General features: G+C 37.0%; 1 protein-coding gene across 1 annotated transcript in view; it reads left to right on the forward strand.

The window, feature by feature from the left end:
* The window catches only part of MKLN1 (muskelin 1), a 202018-nt gene that overhangs the window by 64036 nt on the left and 118707 nt on the right, over window positions 1-19275 (forward strand). Inside the window, exons 3-4 of the mRNA XM_052638533.1 lie at window positions 8256-8398; window positions 10100-10188. Coding sequence (XP_052494493.1) covers window positions 8256-8398; window positions 10100-10188 — 232 coding nt within the window. The remainder of the gene's footprint in view (window positions 1-8255; window positions 8399-10099; window positions 10189-19275) is intronic.

Here is a 19275-nt window from a genome sequence, read left to right on the forward strand (position 1 = left end):
CCAGGCCCTGTCCATCACCAACTCCTGGAGCTTACTAATACTCATGTCCATTGAGTTGATGATGCCATCCAACCATCTCATCCTCTGTCGTCCCCTTCTCCCTCCTTCAATCTTTCCCAGCATCAGGGTCTTTTCCAGTGAGTCAGTTCTTTGCATTAGGTGGCCAAAGTATTGGAGTTTCAGCTTTATCATCAGTCCTTCCAATGAATATTCAGGGTTGATTTCCTTTAGGATTAACTGGTTGGATCTCCGTGCTGTCCAAGGGACTCTCAAGAGTCTTCTCCAACACCACAATTTTTTGGTGCTCAGCTTTGTTTATAGTCCAACTCTTACATCTATACATGTCTACTGGAAAAACCATAGCTTTGTCTAGACGGACCTTTGTTGGCAAAGTAATGTCTTTGCTTTTTAATATGTTGTCTGTGTTGGTCATAACTTTTCTCCCAAGGAGTAAGCGTCTTAATTTCATGGCTGCAGTCACCATCTGCAGTGATTTTTTGACCCCCCCCCCCCAAAAATAAAGTCTGTCATTTTTTCCACTGTTTCTCCGTTTGCCATGAAGTGATAGGACTTCATGAAGTGACTGTTGTTTTAGACACTGATTTATTACACTGAGATTTACACAGATATATAATCTTGGACTTTTCTAGTGTCATTTCCATGCTGCCTATTTCTTTGTCAATCCTTCCCATCAGAGTAAATGATATTTCAATTACCCTGTTATTCAGGTCAGAAACTAAATCACCACTATTGCTACTTTCTCCCCTCCCTATACTTTGGCCACCTGATTCGAAGAACTAACTCATTTTAAAAGACCCTGGTGCTGGGAAAGATTGAGGGCAGGAGGAGAAGGAGGTGTCAGAGAATGAGATGGTTGGCTGGATCACCGACTCAATGGACATGAATTTGAGCAAACTCCTGGAGATGGTGAAGGACAGGGAAGCCTGGCATGCGGCAGTCCATATGGTGGCGTAGAGTAGGACAGGACTGAGCAACTGAGCAATCCATCCCTATATGCAGCCATTACTTAGTCCCTTTCGTTCTTGCTCCAAAATATATGTCAAAACTGTCTAATCCTCTCTGTCTCCACACTTCCTGAGTGTAAATCTCCTTCATCTCTCCTTTTTTGGAATTATTATAACTGTATCCAATTCATCGGCCATTTCCTCTGATCCATTTTCTACCAGATAGACTGTGTGTGATGTTAATCATATCTTGGCTTTCCATTGTGCTTAATAGATTCTATGGCATTTATGATGGATGATATGGTAACTTCTCTTCAATCTCAACATATACCATTCTCTACCTTGCTTACTAGGCTCCAATCATGCTGGCCTTTTAGCAGTTTCCAGAACTCATTTTTCATAAGCCTTTTTGCCTGACTGGCTCTGTGTAGTAGGTGATTAGTGCTCCCCACTACCCTCTGGGGGGAAAAAAAAGATATGTGCAACCTCAGAATGTAACCTTATTTCAAATGAAGGTTTTAGCAGATGTAATTAAGATAAGGGTCTCAAAGTGAGATCATCCTGGATTAGATTGAGCCCTAAATCAAATGACAAGTGTTTTTATTAGACACAGAAAAGGAGAAAACACAGAGGGACACAAAGAAGAAGGTCATGTGACGGATGGAGACAGAGGTTGGAATTAACGCTGCCACAAGCAAAGAGCACCAGGAGCTACTAGATACTGGTAGAGGCAAAGGAGGATCTGCTCTTAGAGCCTTCGGAGGGAACATTGTCCTGCTAACATCTAGAGTTCAGACTGCTGGCCTTCAGAACTGTGAGAGAATAAATTTCTGTTGTTTTAAACCACCAGGTTTGTGGTAATATGTTATGGCAGCCTGAGGACACTATGCTGCCTCATCCTTTAAGGCTCAGCTCCTGGGAGATACTTTTGATGATAGACCTGTCTAAAGCAAAAGTATTCTCCTTTTATATCATCTTATTTCTTATAAATTGTTAATATTCATATGATTTAAAATGATTTTTATATATATTTTATTTTTAATATTGAAAAATCACTGTGGGCTGAAATTGTGAGCAGTTTTGAACATTAAATTTTTTTTATTGTTTGCTTAATTCTATGCCTAATTTAAGAATCATGTAATAGATAGTTCTTTGATCCTTTATGAACCTAAGTTGCTTTGATAAAGAGATTGTGAGTCATTATGTTTTGTTTTAAAATTAATTTATTAATACATAATTTAAAGGTTGGTAATAGAGATTGTAAAATAGTTTTTTTCAAATGTTCATTCTCTTTTTTTTTTACAGTTTCTGTTACTAAATCTACAGCAGTTATTTCTTTAAATTAAAAGTGACAGAAATCTATTTAACTATGGGATAACACTGTTTAATAGTAACATATTCATCATTGAGGCCAAAGAGTTTGAAAAATGAAGTCACAAAATTTATACATAATGTGGTTAAACACTAAGATTTTTACCTGTAGTGTATTTGTCAGATCATTGTGCTTTACTTCAGTTAGAGAATTTACATTTTGCTTACATAATTTTTAATAACAAAATCCTGTTTGGCATAAATAAAATTATATATAGACAAATGCTTTCTATTGTATTTAGAGCTGTTGTATATGGGGTGATGGATAGTGTACAATAGATTGTATTAATGTAAAGATCTGTTTTTACTACCTGACTAACCAATAGTCAGGGAAAACTGACTTTTAAACTTGAGAATTTAAAGAATGACCAAAGAGAGAAAGAAGGGGAAAGAGATGGGAGGAAGTGGAATTTCATGAGAAACCTAGAGATATGAATACTTTCTTACCTGGCTGTGTAGTCTTTTCTCCAATATACAGCTGTATTCTTACGAAACTCAATGAACCAAAAATCATGTTACCACACCTATTAATTTGATATGGATGAGAAGGATAATGATTTAAGACTAGCAAGCTCAATTTTCCTATGGCAATTTCTATAATAAAGAAATCCTAATAGCTCCTTAGAATATAAACATTTTATAAACCTAAGCAGTTGTGATTGTATAGTGGTTAAATAAAGGTTCGACTGTGAGGTTAGTCAAGCAGTAGGAATGCTTTTAGCATCAAATAACAGAAGGTCCTATAACAGTGGGTTAATAAACAAACGAGTTTTTTCCCTATCACCGTCCCTATCTCTGTCCCTGCCAGCACAAGAAAACTAGAGTTAGGCAGCTGCTGGTGAAAGTTGAGTGTCTCACAGATGACTGTTAGTAGATCTTTTCTTACTTGTTGCAGGGGGGTGGGGGGTTCAGTTCAGATGGTAAAGAAGTAACATTTGTTTTGAAAAGCAAAACTTATCCCACTACTTCTACTTACATCTCATTGACCAGAATTTTGCCATGTATCTATTTTTGCCTGGAAGGTGACTAGGAAGAATTGGATTGAGAATGGAAATTGGGTCAGCCAACCAGCAGTATCAGACAGTCAGATTGACTGATTAAAAAAATTTTTTTTTAATGGCATCCCTGGTGGCTCAGATGGTAAAGCGTCTGCCTGCAATCCGGGAGACCCAGGTTCGATCCCAGGGTTGGGAAGATCTGGAGAAGGAAATAGCAACCAACTCCAGTACTCTTGCCTGGAAAATTCCATGGACGGAGGAGCTGGTAGGCTACAGTCCATGGGGTCACAAAGAGTCGGACACGACTGAGCGACTTCACTTTTTTTCACTACAGTTGATTTACGGTGTTGTGTTAGTTTCCTGTGTATAGCACAGTGATTTGGTTTACATATTTATATATAATTCTTTTTCAGGTTCTTTTCCCTGATAGGTTATAGTGTAGAATTTAGTTCCCTGTGTTATGCAGTAGATCCTTGTCGTTTGTATATTTTGTATGTAGTAGTGTGTGTCTGCAAATCCCAAACTCCTAGTTTATCTCTCCCCATTATTTCTTCTTTGGTAACCATAAGTTTGTTTTCTGTGTGTGTGGATCTATTTCTGTTTTGTAAATAAGTTCATTTGAATCATTATTTAAAGATTCCCCATGTAAGGGATATCATATGATATTTGTCTTTCTCTGGCTTACTCATTATGATAATTTCCATGTTGATGGAAATGGCATTATTTCATTATTTATTATAGATGTGTAATATTTCATTATCCATTCTTTATCCATTCAACTGCCAGTGGGCATTTAGGTTGCTTCCATGTCTTGGCTATTGTAAACTATGCTGCTGTGAACATTGAGGTGCATGTGTTTTTTCAAATTATAGTTTTCTACAGATGTATGCCCAGGAGAGAAATTTCTAAATCATATGGTAATTCTATTTTTAGTTTTTGTAAGGAACCTTCATAGTGTTCTCCATAGTGGTTATACCAATTTACATTCCCACCAGCATTATAGGAGGGTTCCTTTTTCTCCACACCCTCCCCAGTAGACAATAGACTTTTTGATGTTATCATTCTGACTAGGGTGAATGATACCTCCTTACAGTTTTGATGTGCATTTCTCTAATAATTAGAAATGTTGAGCATTTTTTCATGTGTTTGTTGGCCAAGTATGTCTTCTTTGGACAAATGTCTATTTAAATCTTCTGCCCATTTTTTGTTTGGGTTGTTTGGTTTTTTGATATTGAGCTATGTGAACTGTCTATATATTTTGAAAATTAATCCCTTTTTGGTTGCATCGCTGTAAATATTTTCTCCTATTCTGTGGGTTGTCTTTTTGTTTTTGTTGGTAGTTTCCTTTGCTGTGCAGAGCTTTTCAGTTTAATTAGGTCCCATTTGTTTTTTTTTGTTTTTATTTCTAGTACTTCAGGAGACAGATCCAAAAAGATACTGCTGTGATTTATGTCAAAGACTATTCTATGTTTTACTCTAGGACTTTTATAATACCTGGACTAACATTTTGGTCTTTAATCCATTTTGAGTTTATTTTTGAATATGATGTTAGAGAATGTTCTGATTTTGTCCTTTTGCATGTAGCTAACTGTCCTGTTTCCCCAGCACCACTTACTGAAAAGCTGTCTTCTTTCCATTGTATATTCTTGCCTCCTTTGCAGATAGACTGATTTTTAAACTGCTATTTTTTAACTGTGTAACAATGGCAAGTTACTGAGCCTTTCTAAGCCAAAACTTTTTTATCCATAAAATGAGGATGAAGAGGATGATTATTGTTCTTAAAATACTACTCCTGTTCCTCCTACTCCTATTAAAATGAGATAAGTGAAAGTGTTAGTCGCTCAGTTTTTCCAACCCTTTGTGACCCCATGGACTGTAGCCCACCAGGCTCCTCTGTCCATGAAATTCTCCAGGCAACAATACCGGAATGAGTAACCATTCCCTTCTCCAGGGCATCTTTCTGACCCAGGGATCAAACCCAGGTTGGTTCCCTTGTGGCTTAGCTGGTAAAGAATCCGCCTACAATGTGGGAGACCTGGGTTCAATCCCTGGGTTGGGAAGATCCCCTGGAGAAGGGAAAGGCTACCCACTCCAGTATTCTGGCCTGGAGAATCCCATGGACTGTATATGTATAGTCCATGAGGTCGCAACGAGGCAGACACGACTGAGCAACTTTCACTTTCACTTCTGAATTGCAGGCAGATACTTTATGTCTGAGCCACCAAGCTTTACTGTCTTATCTCACCAAAATGAGATAAAATACATAAAAATCTGAGTAATCTGTAAGTCAAGGGAATTAATACTCACGAGATATTATTTCTGATTATATCATCATCTTTCGTGTTACCACCAACTTCATTCTTTTGTTTTACTGAGGTAAAATTCACATAACATAAGATTAACCATTTTTAAGTGTTCAAATATACAGTGTTATACAACTGTCATTTCTACTTAGTTTTTTTCATTACTCTATAAAAAAACCTGGTACCAATTAAGCATTCTCTCCTTTTCCCATAACCCAGCTCTTGGTGACTAATGATGTTGAACATCTTTTCATGTACCTGTTGGCTATTTGTTTCTCTTCTTTGGACAAAGGGCTATTGAGGTCCTTTGCCCATTTTAAAATTAGGTTGTCTTTGTTTTTGTCATCGAGTTGTACAAATTCCTTATATATTCTCGATACTAAGCCCTCATGAGATAAGTATCTGCAAGTATTTTCTCCCATTCTGTAGATTGTCACTTTTCTGTTTTGATAGTGCCTTTTGACACACAAAACTTTAATTTTGATAAAGACCAGTTTATTTTGTATTCTGTTGCTAATACTTTTGGAGTAATATCTCAGAATTCCATTGCCAAACCAGAGTCATAAAGATATACCCCTATTTTTGTCTAAGAGTTTTATAGTTTTATCTCTTACCTTTAGGCCTTATCAGTTCAGTTCAGTCGCTCAGTTGTGTCCGACTCTTTGCGACCCCATGAATCGCAGCACGCCAGGCCTCGCTATCCATCACCAACTCCTGGAGTTCACTCAGACTCACGTCCATCGAGTCCGTGATGCCATCCAGCCATCTCATCCTTGGTCGTCCCCTTCTCCTCCTGCCCCCAATCCCTCCCAGCATCAGAGTCTTTTCCAATGAGTCAACTGTTCACGTGAGGTGGCCAAAGTACTGGAGTTTCAGCTTTAGCATCATTCCTTCCAAAGAAATCCCAGGGTTGATCTCCTTCAGAATGGACTGGTTGGATCTCCTTGCAGTCCAAGGGACTCTCAAGAGTCTTCTCCAACACCACAGTTCAAAAGCATCAATTCTTCGGCGCTCAGCCTTCTTCACAGTCCAACTCTCACATCCATACATGACTACTGGAAAAACCATAGCCTTGACTAGACGGACCTTAGTCGGCAAAGTAATGTCTCTGCTTTTGAATATACTATCTAGGTTGGTCATAACTTTTCTTCCAAGGAGTAGGCGTCTTTTAATTTCATGGCTGCAGTCACCATCTGCAGTGATTTTGGAGCCCAAAAAAATAATGTCTGACACTGTTTCCACTGTTTCCCCATCGATTTCCCATGAAGTGATGAGACCAGATGCCATGATCTTCGTTTTCTGAATGTTGAGCTTTAAGCCAACTTTTTCACTCTCCTCTTTCACTTTCATCAAGAGGTTTTTTAGCTCCTTTTCACTTTCTGCCATAAGGGTTGTGTCATCTGCATATCTGAGGTTATTGATATTTCTCCCGGCAATCTTGATTCCAGCTTGTGTTTCTTCCAGTCCAGCGTTTCTCATGATGTACTCTGCATATAAGTTAAAGAAGCAGGATGACAATATACAGCCTTGACGTACTCCTTTTCCTATTTGGAACCAGTCTGTTGTTCCATGTCCAGTTCTAACTGTTGCTTCCTGACCTGCATACAGATTTCTCAAGAGGCAGGTCTGGTATTCCCATCTCTTTCAGAATTTTCCACAGTTTATTGTGATCCACAGAGTCAAAGGCTTTGGCATAGTCAATAAAGCAGAAATAGATGTGTTTCTGGAACTCTCATGCTTTTTCCATGATCCAGCAGATGTTGGCAATTTGATCTCTGATTCCTCTGCCTTTTCTAAAACCAGCTTGAACATTAGGCTTTATATTTTATTGTAAAGGATTGATTTTGAATCATTTTGGTTACATTTGAGTTAATTTTTGTGTTTGGTACAAAGTAAGACCATCCACTTCATTCTATTCTCCTTTATCGTGAGTATTACCCATTATTACAAAGCATGAAGCCACTGCAACATAACAACTGAGTTGTTGTCTAAATAGCGTTCCTCCCATGTATTTGACTATAGGTAATTTCCTTTTTAATGTTTATAATTGAAAACAGTCTGCATAATGTAAAATACGTTCCCTAAGTAACTGATCCCATTTTATTCTGTGTATACTTAGAAAACTTGAGCTGCATTAGACATGTCTATGGTAGGTCTGAGTTTTTTAATTTATAAAATTGTCAGGGGTGACTGGTGAATCTTTTTTCTAGGTTAAAATTTTATCACTGATTTTGAATATTGAATTTATTAGTGAAATGTAGTCATTGAGAATATGTAAGTGTTACTTTTGTATTCTAATTTTGTATTCTAGTTTATTTGATTATTCGTAGCCTATTTTATTAAATGCTATTCCTTGATTAGAAGTTATGTCACTAGTCCACTTTTCCCCCTTTCATCTACATTGTTCAAAATAATGTAGTTTCCTTGGTGAAAGTGGTGATGTTATGGTAGCCTGGGTGTTGCATGCTATCCTTTCACATTAAAAAAAAAAAATCTGTTGGTGTAGGATGGACAGGATAAACCTTATTCAGTCCATTGTCCAATATTTTAATTATTCAGATTGTCTAACCATTTGTTTTAAGTGGAGGAGGATATAATTTGGTTGTTCCTTTTTGTAGTACTTGATTCTGAAGCTTGAAAGGCCTGCTATAGTCCAGAATATCACATTTGGAAAATATGAGAAAACTCATGTCTGCAATTTGAAGAAATTTAAAGTCTTTGGTGGAATGAATGAAGAAAACATGACAGAGCTGTTGTCCAGGTGGGTTATGATTATGGGGAGGAAGGAGCTGTCTTCTCAGTGTAGTCTTAGTTTAGTCTCTTTGTAGCTAAATCTTCATGGCTTGATATTTCTTACAAGGGAGAAAAGAATACTTCTACTATTTTATTTCTAGTGCTTTATTTTAATATTGTGGCTTGAGTCAACTTTTTTCCACTGAGATACTAATTAATATTGTTACCAAAGCAGAAAGAATAAAATTGGAGTTATTTTTTTTACTTCTTATTCTTCAGTCTTATTTTTAAAATGTTAATGACTTCAGACATACTTTTGAGCTATAATTGAAATCTTTGCTGTAATTCTTGCCATAAAAATATATAATCTGTTGAAAACATTAAGATTGGTTGCCCTGAGAGTTTAGTATAAATTGGAGACTAAACAGAGTAAAATTATGTGATTGCACCAAGTGCAGAGCATACCTCTTGAAAAAAAAAAGAAAAAATGAAAGTGTCAGTCATCCAGTCATGTCTGACTCTTTGCAACCCCATGGACTATAGCCCACCAGGCTCCTCTCTGTCCATGGAATTCTTCAGGTAACAATACCTGAAGTGAGTAGCTATTCCTTTCTCCGGGGATCTTTCCTACCCAGGGATCGAACCCAGGTCTCCCGAATATGCTTTACGAGCTGAGCCACCAGAAAGCCCCACCTCTTGGAAGGAACTCAGTAAATTTGAGTTTTGACAGCATAGACCACCAGGAATGAATGTTAATTTGCCCTCTAGATGATGAAAAATGGATTATAAAATTGAGCGGACAAATGAAGTCATGCAGTTTTAGAATATATTTGTGACATAGTGTGTCCCATTAGCACAGTATTTTATATAAGTATTATTACATCTAGAGTGCATTTCATTTAAGCCATGAAAGTATGTCAGTTGAATATAAGGCAGCCTGAAGGTAAGTGACTTTTCCATAAATACTTGAATCAGTCCTAAGTTGTTTAAGTACAGAAATTATATTAATTTCTTTTTATATAGGATAAACTGGATGCTATTAAACCAACAGAGTAAGATTATCTTTGAAAATGTATTGAGCTATAAAAAGGAACATTGGCATCTCAGTCAGAATTTAATGACTTAATTCTTTGGCAAATTCAAATATCTGGCTCTGTTTAGGTTGTAAGATATGAGTATGAATTGTTTTTCAATTTTGTTACTGCTTGAATATTTTATATTGTATTCAGTACTTCCCTGGTGGCTCAGACGGTAAAGCGTCTGCCTACAATGCAGGAGACCTGGGTTCAATCCCTGGGTCAGGAAGATCTGCTGGAGAAGGAAATGGCAACCCACTCCAGCATTCTTGCCTGGAAAATCCCATCAACGAAGGAGCCTGATAGGCTAGAGTCCATGGGGTCCAAAGAGTTGGACACGACTGAGCAACTTCACTTTCTTTCTTTCTACACAACGGACACTGGATCTTGTCACACATTTTCATGCACTGTAGTCACATTCTTTAATTAACACTGAACATTTTCATTATCCCTCATTTAATTAAGAGACCACCATATAGTGCAGTTGATGTGAATATACAAGCTTTGTCCTATAGTCTCATGTTCAACTACTTCATTATATTATCCCTTTTGTATTTGTCAAACCTTAAAATCTGGGTATGTTATTAATCTTTGTTTTAGTATGTTTACTAAATTATGAAATCAGATTTAATAACCTTATTTTTTTTCCACAGTGGCTTAAAGAATGATTATAACAAAGAAACATTTACCTTAAAGCATAAAATTGATGAACAGATGTTTCCGTGTCGATTCATTAAAATAGGTAAGGCTTTTAGCATTCTGGAATAGAAATAAATTCTTTATTCCATTAATCAGCAAACGACAGCCTGTGTGGGCCCAATCCTGTAGGTTCACTGTTTTCTTTTTGTTTTTGTTTTTAATAAAATTTTGTGGCAACGCCTCCATGCCCGTTTTTCACATAGTATCTCTCTGTTTTTGCACTCCAGTGGCAAAGTTGAGTAGTTGCAAAAGACAGTATAGACCACAAAGCCCAGAATGTTTACTGTTTGGCTGGCCCCCGGTTTATAAATCTGTACCTGAGTGACAGTTATTTCAAATAGAATCTTTTCTAAATACTTTATCGTTTAATGAGATACAGTGATTTGAGAGCCTTGATTGTATTATGGAAGGTTTATCAGTTCTAAAGTTGCATCATTCTAAAACCAAATACTGATGGATTCCTTAAGGCAGTATATTATGGTTATTTTCTTATTTTTTCTTTTGTATTTCATTTTTGTGTGTGTAGTAATGTTGGTCAAACAGATAAAACTAATTTCATAACCCACTAATTAGTTTCAAAGTAATTCTTGAAAAATGCTATCTAAGGCATTTATCTTTTTAGCAAGTGTTTTAACTTTAAAAGTATTTGTAATACCTCCTCAAAACTAGTGTTTTTAGGATTATTTTGTTCATAAGTTGTGTTAGAGGGTGTGAAAGTTGAGGACTTCACTGTTAATTTCCATCTTTATTTCATACCTTTGAAAATAGTATGTTAAAATTATAATTATGGTGAATCATATTCCTTAAAGAATAGTAATAAAAGCCAGAATCCTGTGTTTTGATTTGGGAGAAAAATCCTCTTTCGAAACGAACAGCTCCATTATTATTTGCCAGTCTGTTGCAAGTTGGCCTGTTCATTTCATTGAGTCAAATAGTTTCATTGTGTGTGTGTCTGACTCTTTGATGCCATGGAGTATAGCACACCAGGCTCCTCTGTACATGGAATTAGACCAAAAAAAATCTGAAAAGACTATTTATAGAGGGAAAACTATCTTTAGAATCATTGGACTTTTTGGTTTTTTACTTTCTTTTATAAACAGGCATGCGTGCTAGTCACTTGAGTCGTGTTCAACACTGTGCAACCCCGTGGACTGCAGCCCGCCAGGCTCCTCTGTCCATGGGATTCTCCAGGCAAGAATACTGGGGTAGGGCGCCATGCCCTCCTCCAGGGGACCTTCCCAACCCAGGGATCGAACCCAAGTCTCTTATGTCTCCTGCATTAGCAGGCAGGTTCTTTACCACTAGCACCACCTGGGAAGCCTGAAAGAAACAGGAAGCAGGGAAATGAGCAAACCCCAATCCTGCTTCTTGAACCGCTACCAACTGAGGGAGAGAAGGAATTCTGGAGCAGAGCCCTGCCCCTGTAAGCTGCCTGAGCAAGGTGGCCTCTTGCCCTTTGGACGCTGCCCCCACCCTCACTGCGGGCACGGCTGTCCAGTCTCTCTCCCACCCTTCCTGCTGCCTAATGCAGGCTATCTACCTGAGCGAGGGTGGGGGAGAGTGGATGGTTAGAGGGCCTCAGGCTGTCTTGGTGCCGGGGTCCGCCTCCGTGTGGGCCCAGAGCTCCTTGTGCTACTTCCAGCCAAAGCCTTAGTCGTAGTTCCCTTTGCTCTTAAACAGCTGCTGATAGTGGGGGTTTGCAGTAGAACCCTCCTTTGCAGCACCATATAGCTGCCCAGGTTGAGCTTGGTGTAACAGTGCTTGAGGCAGAAGCTATAGTTTGTTATAATAAGTAATTGGAAGTAAAAACCTGTATCCTGTTTATCTGTGAAAATTGATGAATAAGCTAATTTTTAAAATAAATTCTTTAGTTGTTCTTCTTTCATGCTAATATATAATTCTTTCCTCAGCATGCATGCCAGCCATTTCTTATAGATTCTTACATTCTTGAACAATGCTTGAACAATTCTTACATTCCAAATGTAGCAGCAGTGAAAATATTTTATATTTTCATGTAATAAATTTAGATTTAAAAATTTTAAAGTACTTATCTACATCTGATTGCTTAGTCATGCAAAATGAAATGTTCTCTTTTTTTAAGTTATTTTATTTGAATTTTCAGAGTACATTTTCTATACCCATCAGTTTTCTTTGAAGGAAAGTACTACTGCTGCTTCTAAAATTCTTAATCCTCTAATATTATTCATTAGAAGAACTATGAATAGAAGCCTGTTTAGGGTTGTTGAATAGTTTGTTCCCTTAAAAAATTTATAAGAGAACAGAGGTCCTCTTATGCATCAGTTAGACATAGAAAAAGTATATGCACATGATTTGAGCCTTCATGTCATTTCAGCAGTCTTTACTTAGAACTTCATATGTTTTTAATGGGCTTCCCAGGTGGCTCTGGTAAAGAATCCTCCTGCCAGTACAGGAGAAAAAGGAGTTGCAGGTTCAATCCCTGGGTCAGGAAGATTCCCTGGAGAAGGAAATGGCAACCCACTCCAGTATTCTTGCCTGGAAAATTCCATGAACCAGAGGAGCTTGGCAGGCTACAGTTCATGGGGTTGCAGAGTTGAATGTGTTATTTTTACTGCTTTTGCATTTGTAAGTGTTTTCACAAGTGGAATCTCATTTGAGCATTTCAATGGAAGATAAAAAATCTTGCCTTTTTTGGTTAAGGAAAATGAGACTTGAAGTCAAATGATGTGTCCCAGGGTATATAGCTAGTAAGTGATGGATCAAAGACATAGCATTTGGTATATGCTTTTGGATATGTGCTTATATTACTTTAAAGTGATAAACAGATGTTGGTTATGAAACATCTAACACTCTGTGAAATAGGTATATTATGCTCACTTTTCAGATGAGAAAACTGAAGTTTAGAGGTAGATTGAATGATTAGACCAAGACTGTACAGTAGAACATAGAGATAGGATACAAACCTAAGTCTGTCTTTTTATGAATGTTGAATTCTTTTACTCTGTGATGGGTGAAAGTTTTGTTTCCTCAAGTAGATTCTGAAATCCTTGGTGATAGCAACTGTCTTCTGTTTGCTCATATTTCAGAAGCATCAAGCAAACTGCTTGCCTCATTAGAGACATCCTATTTTTACTTTTTGAGTTTATTATACAGAGATTTATAGGGATTAATCAGTGGCTGTGTGTTACAGCTTTGTGTTCTCTAAACTCTTAGCATTTTCTTCAATTATGAATATAGGCAGTAGCTTACAGTATTGGCATTACCTGTGACTTGTTTTGGATAGAAGTTATAAATATTTCTCATCACATTACACTGTGGCAAACATTATATCTTTGAAAGTATGATAATTATTAGACCTGCCACTAGAATCTTGTTAGCTAATATGCTAATAAAAGCGTATATATTTCTATATCATAATTTTGTATCTTAGTTATTTTTATAGCTATATTTCAATATAGTTTGCTTACTCTGAATCCTTTGTACTTTTCATTTTACATTTAAATCTGAGAGGGATTGGGTCACAGCGTTCATTGAATATCCAAGGGAAATCACTAAACAAAAAACCAAAGAGCCCATACTGGAGTGAAGTCTTCAGTAGGACTTAGTGTGAAAGTTGAGAGTTGGCCTTAGGAAGAAGCTTAGTTTCAGGTAAGCTTTGTAAGTAAAAAGAAAGTTTAGTAAGGAAGGAGAGTAGTTATTTGGGTGGTTAGATTCAAGAGAGCAAGTTTAAAGTTTGGAAGGGAAAACCTCAGTGGGCGATTAGATCAGATGGCTGAAAACATAAAGTTGAATGGGATAAGGTTATTACTTATATGGTGACTAGAAAGATTTGTATTAGGAAATAAGGTGATGTGAAGGCAGAAGGAAGTACTGATTTTTTGAAAGGATTCTGGAGGAGTTCTGGTTTTTGGTAGATGAGATGACTTAGATTTCTATGAATTTTTTGGATTTTTGTAGCCTGAGTGGGTGTCGGAGGTTCAGAGAGAAGCTTTAGCTTTGACCAGACTCAACCTGCATTCTGGATCCTCAGGAGTCTGGAAGTCTAGGATGAGTACTGTGTCTTGTCAGAGGGAGGTGGGGAGGTGGGGGAAGAACGTACCCCAATGGTGGCTTTCATGAGAGCATGTAGAGAGAGGTAACATTTTAAAAGTATACTATTAAGAAGAAAGTTATTATAGGAATAGGAGTTAATAATACTAATATATAGCATTTATTGAGCACCTACCATATGCCAGTTACTGTGCTGAGTGTTTTGTGTACTTACTGCATTCATTCATTTTAAGTAGAGTAGACGCTTTCTTTCAGAGAGGTTAATCTTGAATTTTTACAGTCTTCCAAAGCTTTTGACTGTGTGGATCACAACAAACTGTGAAAAATCCTTCAAGAGATGGGAATACCAGACCACCTGTCCTCTTGAGAAATCTGTATGCAGGTCAGGAGGCAACAGTTAGAACTGGACGTGGAACAACAGACTGATTCCATATAGGGAAAGGAGTACGTCAAGGCTGTGTATTGTCACCTTGCTTATTTAACTTATATACAGAGTACATCATGAGAAATGCTGGGCTGGATGAAGCACAAGCTGGAGTCAAGATTGCTGGGAGAAATACCAATAACCTCAGATATGCAGATGATACTGCCCTTATGACAGAAAGTGAAGAAGAACTGAAGAGCCTCTTGATGAAAGTGAAAGTGGAGAGTGAAAAAGTTGGCTTAAAACTCAACATTCAGAAAACTAAAATCATGGCATCTGGTCCCATTTTTTCATGGCAATAGATGGGGAAACAGTGGAAACAGTGGCTGACTTTATTTTTGGAGGCTCCAAAATTACTGCAGATGGTGATTGCAGCCATGAAATTAAAAGACGCTCACTTCTTGGAAGGAAAGTTATGACCAACCTAGATAGCATATTGAAAAGCAGAGACATTACTTTGCCAGCAAAGGTCCATCTAGTCAAAGCTATGGTTTTGCCAGTAGTCGTGTATGATGTGAGAGTTGGACTATAAAGAAAGCTGAGCACTGAAGAATTGATGCTTTTGAACTGTGGTTTTGGAGAAGACTCTTGAGAGTCCCTTGAACAGCAGGGAGATCCAACCAGTCTATCCTAAAGGAAATCAGTCCTGAATATTCATTGGGAAGAATGATGCTGAAGCTGAAACTCCAGTACTTTGGCCACCTGATGCAAAGAGCTGACTCATTTAAAAAGACCGTGATGCTGGGAAAGATTGAAGGTGGGAGAAGAAGGGGACGAGAGAGGATGAGATGGTTGGATGGCATCACTGACTCAATGGACATGAGTTTGAGGAAGCTCCAACATGAGTTTCAGGAAGCTCCAGGAGTTGGTGATGGACAGGAAAGCTTGGCGTGCTGCAGTCCATGAGGTTGACTGAGCAACTAAACTGAACTGAACTGAGTAAGAGTAGATGCACTCTTTCAGCGAAGTTAATCTTGAATTTTTATAGTCTTCCAGAACCTGAGCTTAAAATTACTAGCATCTTCTAACAGCTGTTTAGTCATCTAGACCAGAGCTTTCCAAATGATACTGCCAAAGCATATTGAATGTATATGTACATATGTACATTGACTCCCCGCCAATCCTAGAATCACTGAATCCTAAAACCTAGTGTGCTTGTGTACTAAGTATCTTGTCATTGTCTATGCATGCCATTTTATGAAAATCTGTGAGAGGTATTGATCCTGATCTTGTCTTTGTCTGATTATCCCATTGGAAGAACTAATAGTGAATCTTAGGATACAGTCTTAGCCTTGGGATGTGAGGAGTTTCTAAAAAAAATTTTTTATTTGAGGTGAGAACAAAGGCATCTTTTATTAGGGAGCAAGGAAGGTGTGCTTGGCGCTCCAGTTCACATTTAGATTGCTGATATACAGCACAGATTGGGTCTGATATTCAGTATTAGTGTTGTTAATGCCACCAAAAATCATTTGTGTATATTTGAAATGGGTATATATCATTCTCCTCATCCTGTATATATGCTTTCAGTTTGTTAAAAATTCACTGTACTCTTTATTCGTCTAATATAAGATCTTGTGACATGATTTCCTAATTAACCTCCCTCCCACAGTTGCTTATAAGGATTTAATAAATGAACATTTTGCTGACTTGAATAGATGTGATAGGAAGCTTTTTTTCCTCCTGATTTTATTGAAATTGGAACTTAAGAATGGATTTCAGATCACTAACTAATAAGTTACACTTACAGACTGTTTTCTTGGGGTCTTGGGTTTAGAATGTTGTTTTATTCTGATATTTATACTGCTTAATGGTTATTGCTGTGATGTAGTAGATAACGCTTTTAAAATGGTACTTCTGAAAAAATGCACACCAAAGCAGTGATGATAATTCAGTATTTGTTGGTATAAAACTTCTTGAAGTTTGTGCTATTTGCACATATAAGCTGAAGGTCATGTTAAACGTTCCGGGAACCCTGTGTATATCCTGCTGCTTTTCTCTGTCTTTACTCATCCAGCATCCTTTAGATGGCAAAAGCAGGAAAGCATCTGACCTAGTACATCTTAGCTCTGCACTGAGCCTCATATGCTAGGAAAAAGCAGTGGACTTGGAAATTAGTAGACCTGATATTAAATATTGTAGATATTTTGTTTTGATACTTAATCAAAAATTGACAAGCATTAGTTTCTTAGTTACATTATTCAGTCTGAACCATGTTGGTGTGATACTAAAATCCATTGTTCTGTTTTGTACCTTGAACCAGTCTTTTATCCATGTATGGTTTTGTAAAATCATTTATTGGTAATTTAGAAAATGTGATTCACTGAGTTATACAAATCTTTCAAATGTTGGAACATTTCTTTTTTTTTTTAATTTTAATTTTTACTTTATTTTACTTTACAATACTGTATTGGTTTTGCCATACATTAACATGAATCCGCCACGGGTGTACATGAGTTCCCAATCCTGAAACCCCCTCCCACCTCCCACCCCATATCATCTCTCTGGATCATCCCCGTGCACTAGCCCCAAGCATCCTGTATCCTGTATCGAACATAGACTGGCGATTTGTTTCTTACATGATAGTATACATGTTTCAATGCCATTCTCCCAAATCATCCCACCCTTTCCCTCTCCCTCAGAGTCCAAAAGTCTGCGCTATACATCTGTGTCTCTTTTGCTGTCTCGCATACAGGGTCATCATTACCATCTTTCTAACTTCCATATATATGTGTTAGTATACTGTATTGGTATTGGTGTTTTGGGAACATTTCATTATATAATATTTTTTTAAAAGTCACACTTGTTATTATTACCGCCAATCTTATCAGAAAAGTATTGGAAAGTAACTCAGCTCACAATGCTGAATACTGAATTTCCGAAATTCTAATTTTTCCTCAAAAGCTTGAATTTTGTCCATGGCAACAAATACTGTTATTTGTTGTCTTTGAAATGACAGGTAAATGTCTGGCAGATACTGAGATCTAAATACTAGATGTCAGCTTTTCTTTTAAGAAAAAATAGTATCCTACAGAGCTATTTCAATGGCTGTTTCAGCTCACAACTTACATAGGTTCTTTTCCTTGAAAATGCCATCATACTTTCATGTGCAGCAAAAGTACTTTTTGTACCACACAGAATATTAAAATGATGTGTACTTAATGATAGGAGTTTACTAAAATTAATTTTTACACATCATCAGAGACATTTTTTCATGTTTTAATCATATTATTTTAATTAGAAGGATGAATGTACAATTAAGCATTGCAGTTAAAATTAACATTAAACTGATAATGCAGTCACGATTTTAGGAGTTTATATTGCGTTTTTAAGTGTATATTACATACAGGCAAAATGACATTTTATTAAAAAAATTTATGTGTTTCTAGGAGCTATGAAAGTGAGCATCATTTAAGAAAATTTAGAAAACTTTCCACAAACCAAGAAATAAATTTATATATATATTTACTTTTTATACTGTTTATTGAAGTATACTTGATTTATAAAATTATGTGGATTTCAAGTGTACAGTGTTATGATATAATATATCTTATGGTCCATTTATATCTTATGGTCCATTTAGACACGACTGAGCGGCTTTACTTTCACTTTTCACTTTCATACATTGGAGAAGGAAATGGCAACCCATTCCAGTGTTCTTGCCTGGAGAATCCCAGGGGTGGGGGAGCCTGGTGGGCTGCTATCTGTGGGGTTGCACAGAGTTGGACATGACTGAAGCGACTTAGCAGCAGCAGCAGCATGGTCCATTTAAAGTTATAAAATGTTGGCTATATTAGCTGTGTAGTAAACTATATTGTTGTAGCTTACTTTATTTATGTTATTTTCTTTTTTATGGAAAAGCACTTTATTTTTTTAATAAATTTATTTTTAATTGGAGGATAGCTGCCATACAGTATTACGCTGATTTCTGCTATGCATCAGCATGAATCAGCCATGGGTATGCATATGTCCCCTGCCTCTTGAACTTCCCTCACACCTCCACCCCATCTCACCATCTAGGTTGTCAGAGAACACTGGATTTGCGCTCCCTGCATCATACATCAAATTCCCACTGGCTATCTATTTGCAGAAGACATTCTTAAATGAATTGTCATTTTGTATTTTAACTGCAGGTGTGTGATGGCGAGGAATACAGTTCAGTTCACACTCTATTAAGGAATGAACACTGGAACACTCTCATACTACTACTTTTTATGGCACTACCAAGATGCCAACAGTTTTATTCAGCATTGCCTTTGTACCATGAGTGCAAATGTCAGTACAGTTTAGGAAAAAAATGAAAGGCTGTAAAGCCTTAGTCTTATTACTAAAAGTAGTTTTGACCACATGGGACCTCCTGAAAGGGTTGTGGGAGCCTATCAGTCACAGGTTAAAAACTTCTGTCTGCTGTGTCCTGTCACTACTGATGTGAAATGTTATCTTGATTCTATGAAATTCTGTGGACTCTTCAGAGATTTTTGGACACTCTTGTGCTTCCGTAATGTTACTTTGTTTTCTTTCACTAATACCAAACTTAAAATTCCTGTATCTTTTAGTATGTTTATTTTCTTATTATTTGTATTATTTAGATATTTTGTCTTGTTGATATTTTTCATATCAGCTTGTCAGATGTCAAAAAAAATAGGATCTATACCATAAGGATTATGAGATTACATTAAA

Source organism: Budorcas taxicolor, chromosome 4 (genome assembly GCF_023091745.1).
Source record: "Budorcas taxicolor isolate Tak-1 chromosome 4, Takin1.1, whole genome shotgun sequence".
Classification (NCBI taxonomy): domain Eukaryota; kingdom Metazoa; phylum Chordata; class Mammalia; order Artiodactyla; family Bovidae; genus Budorcas; species Budorcas taxicolor.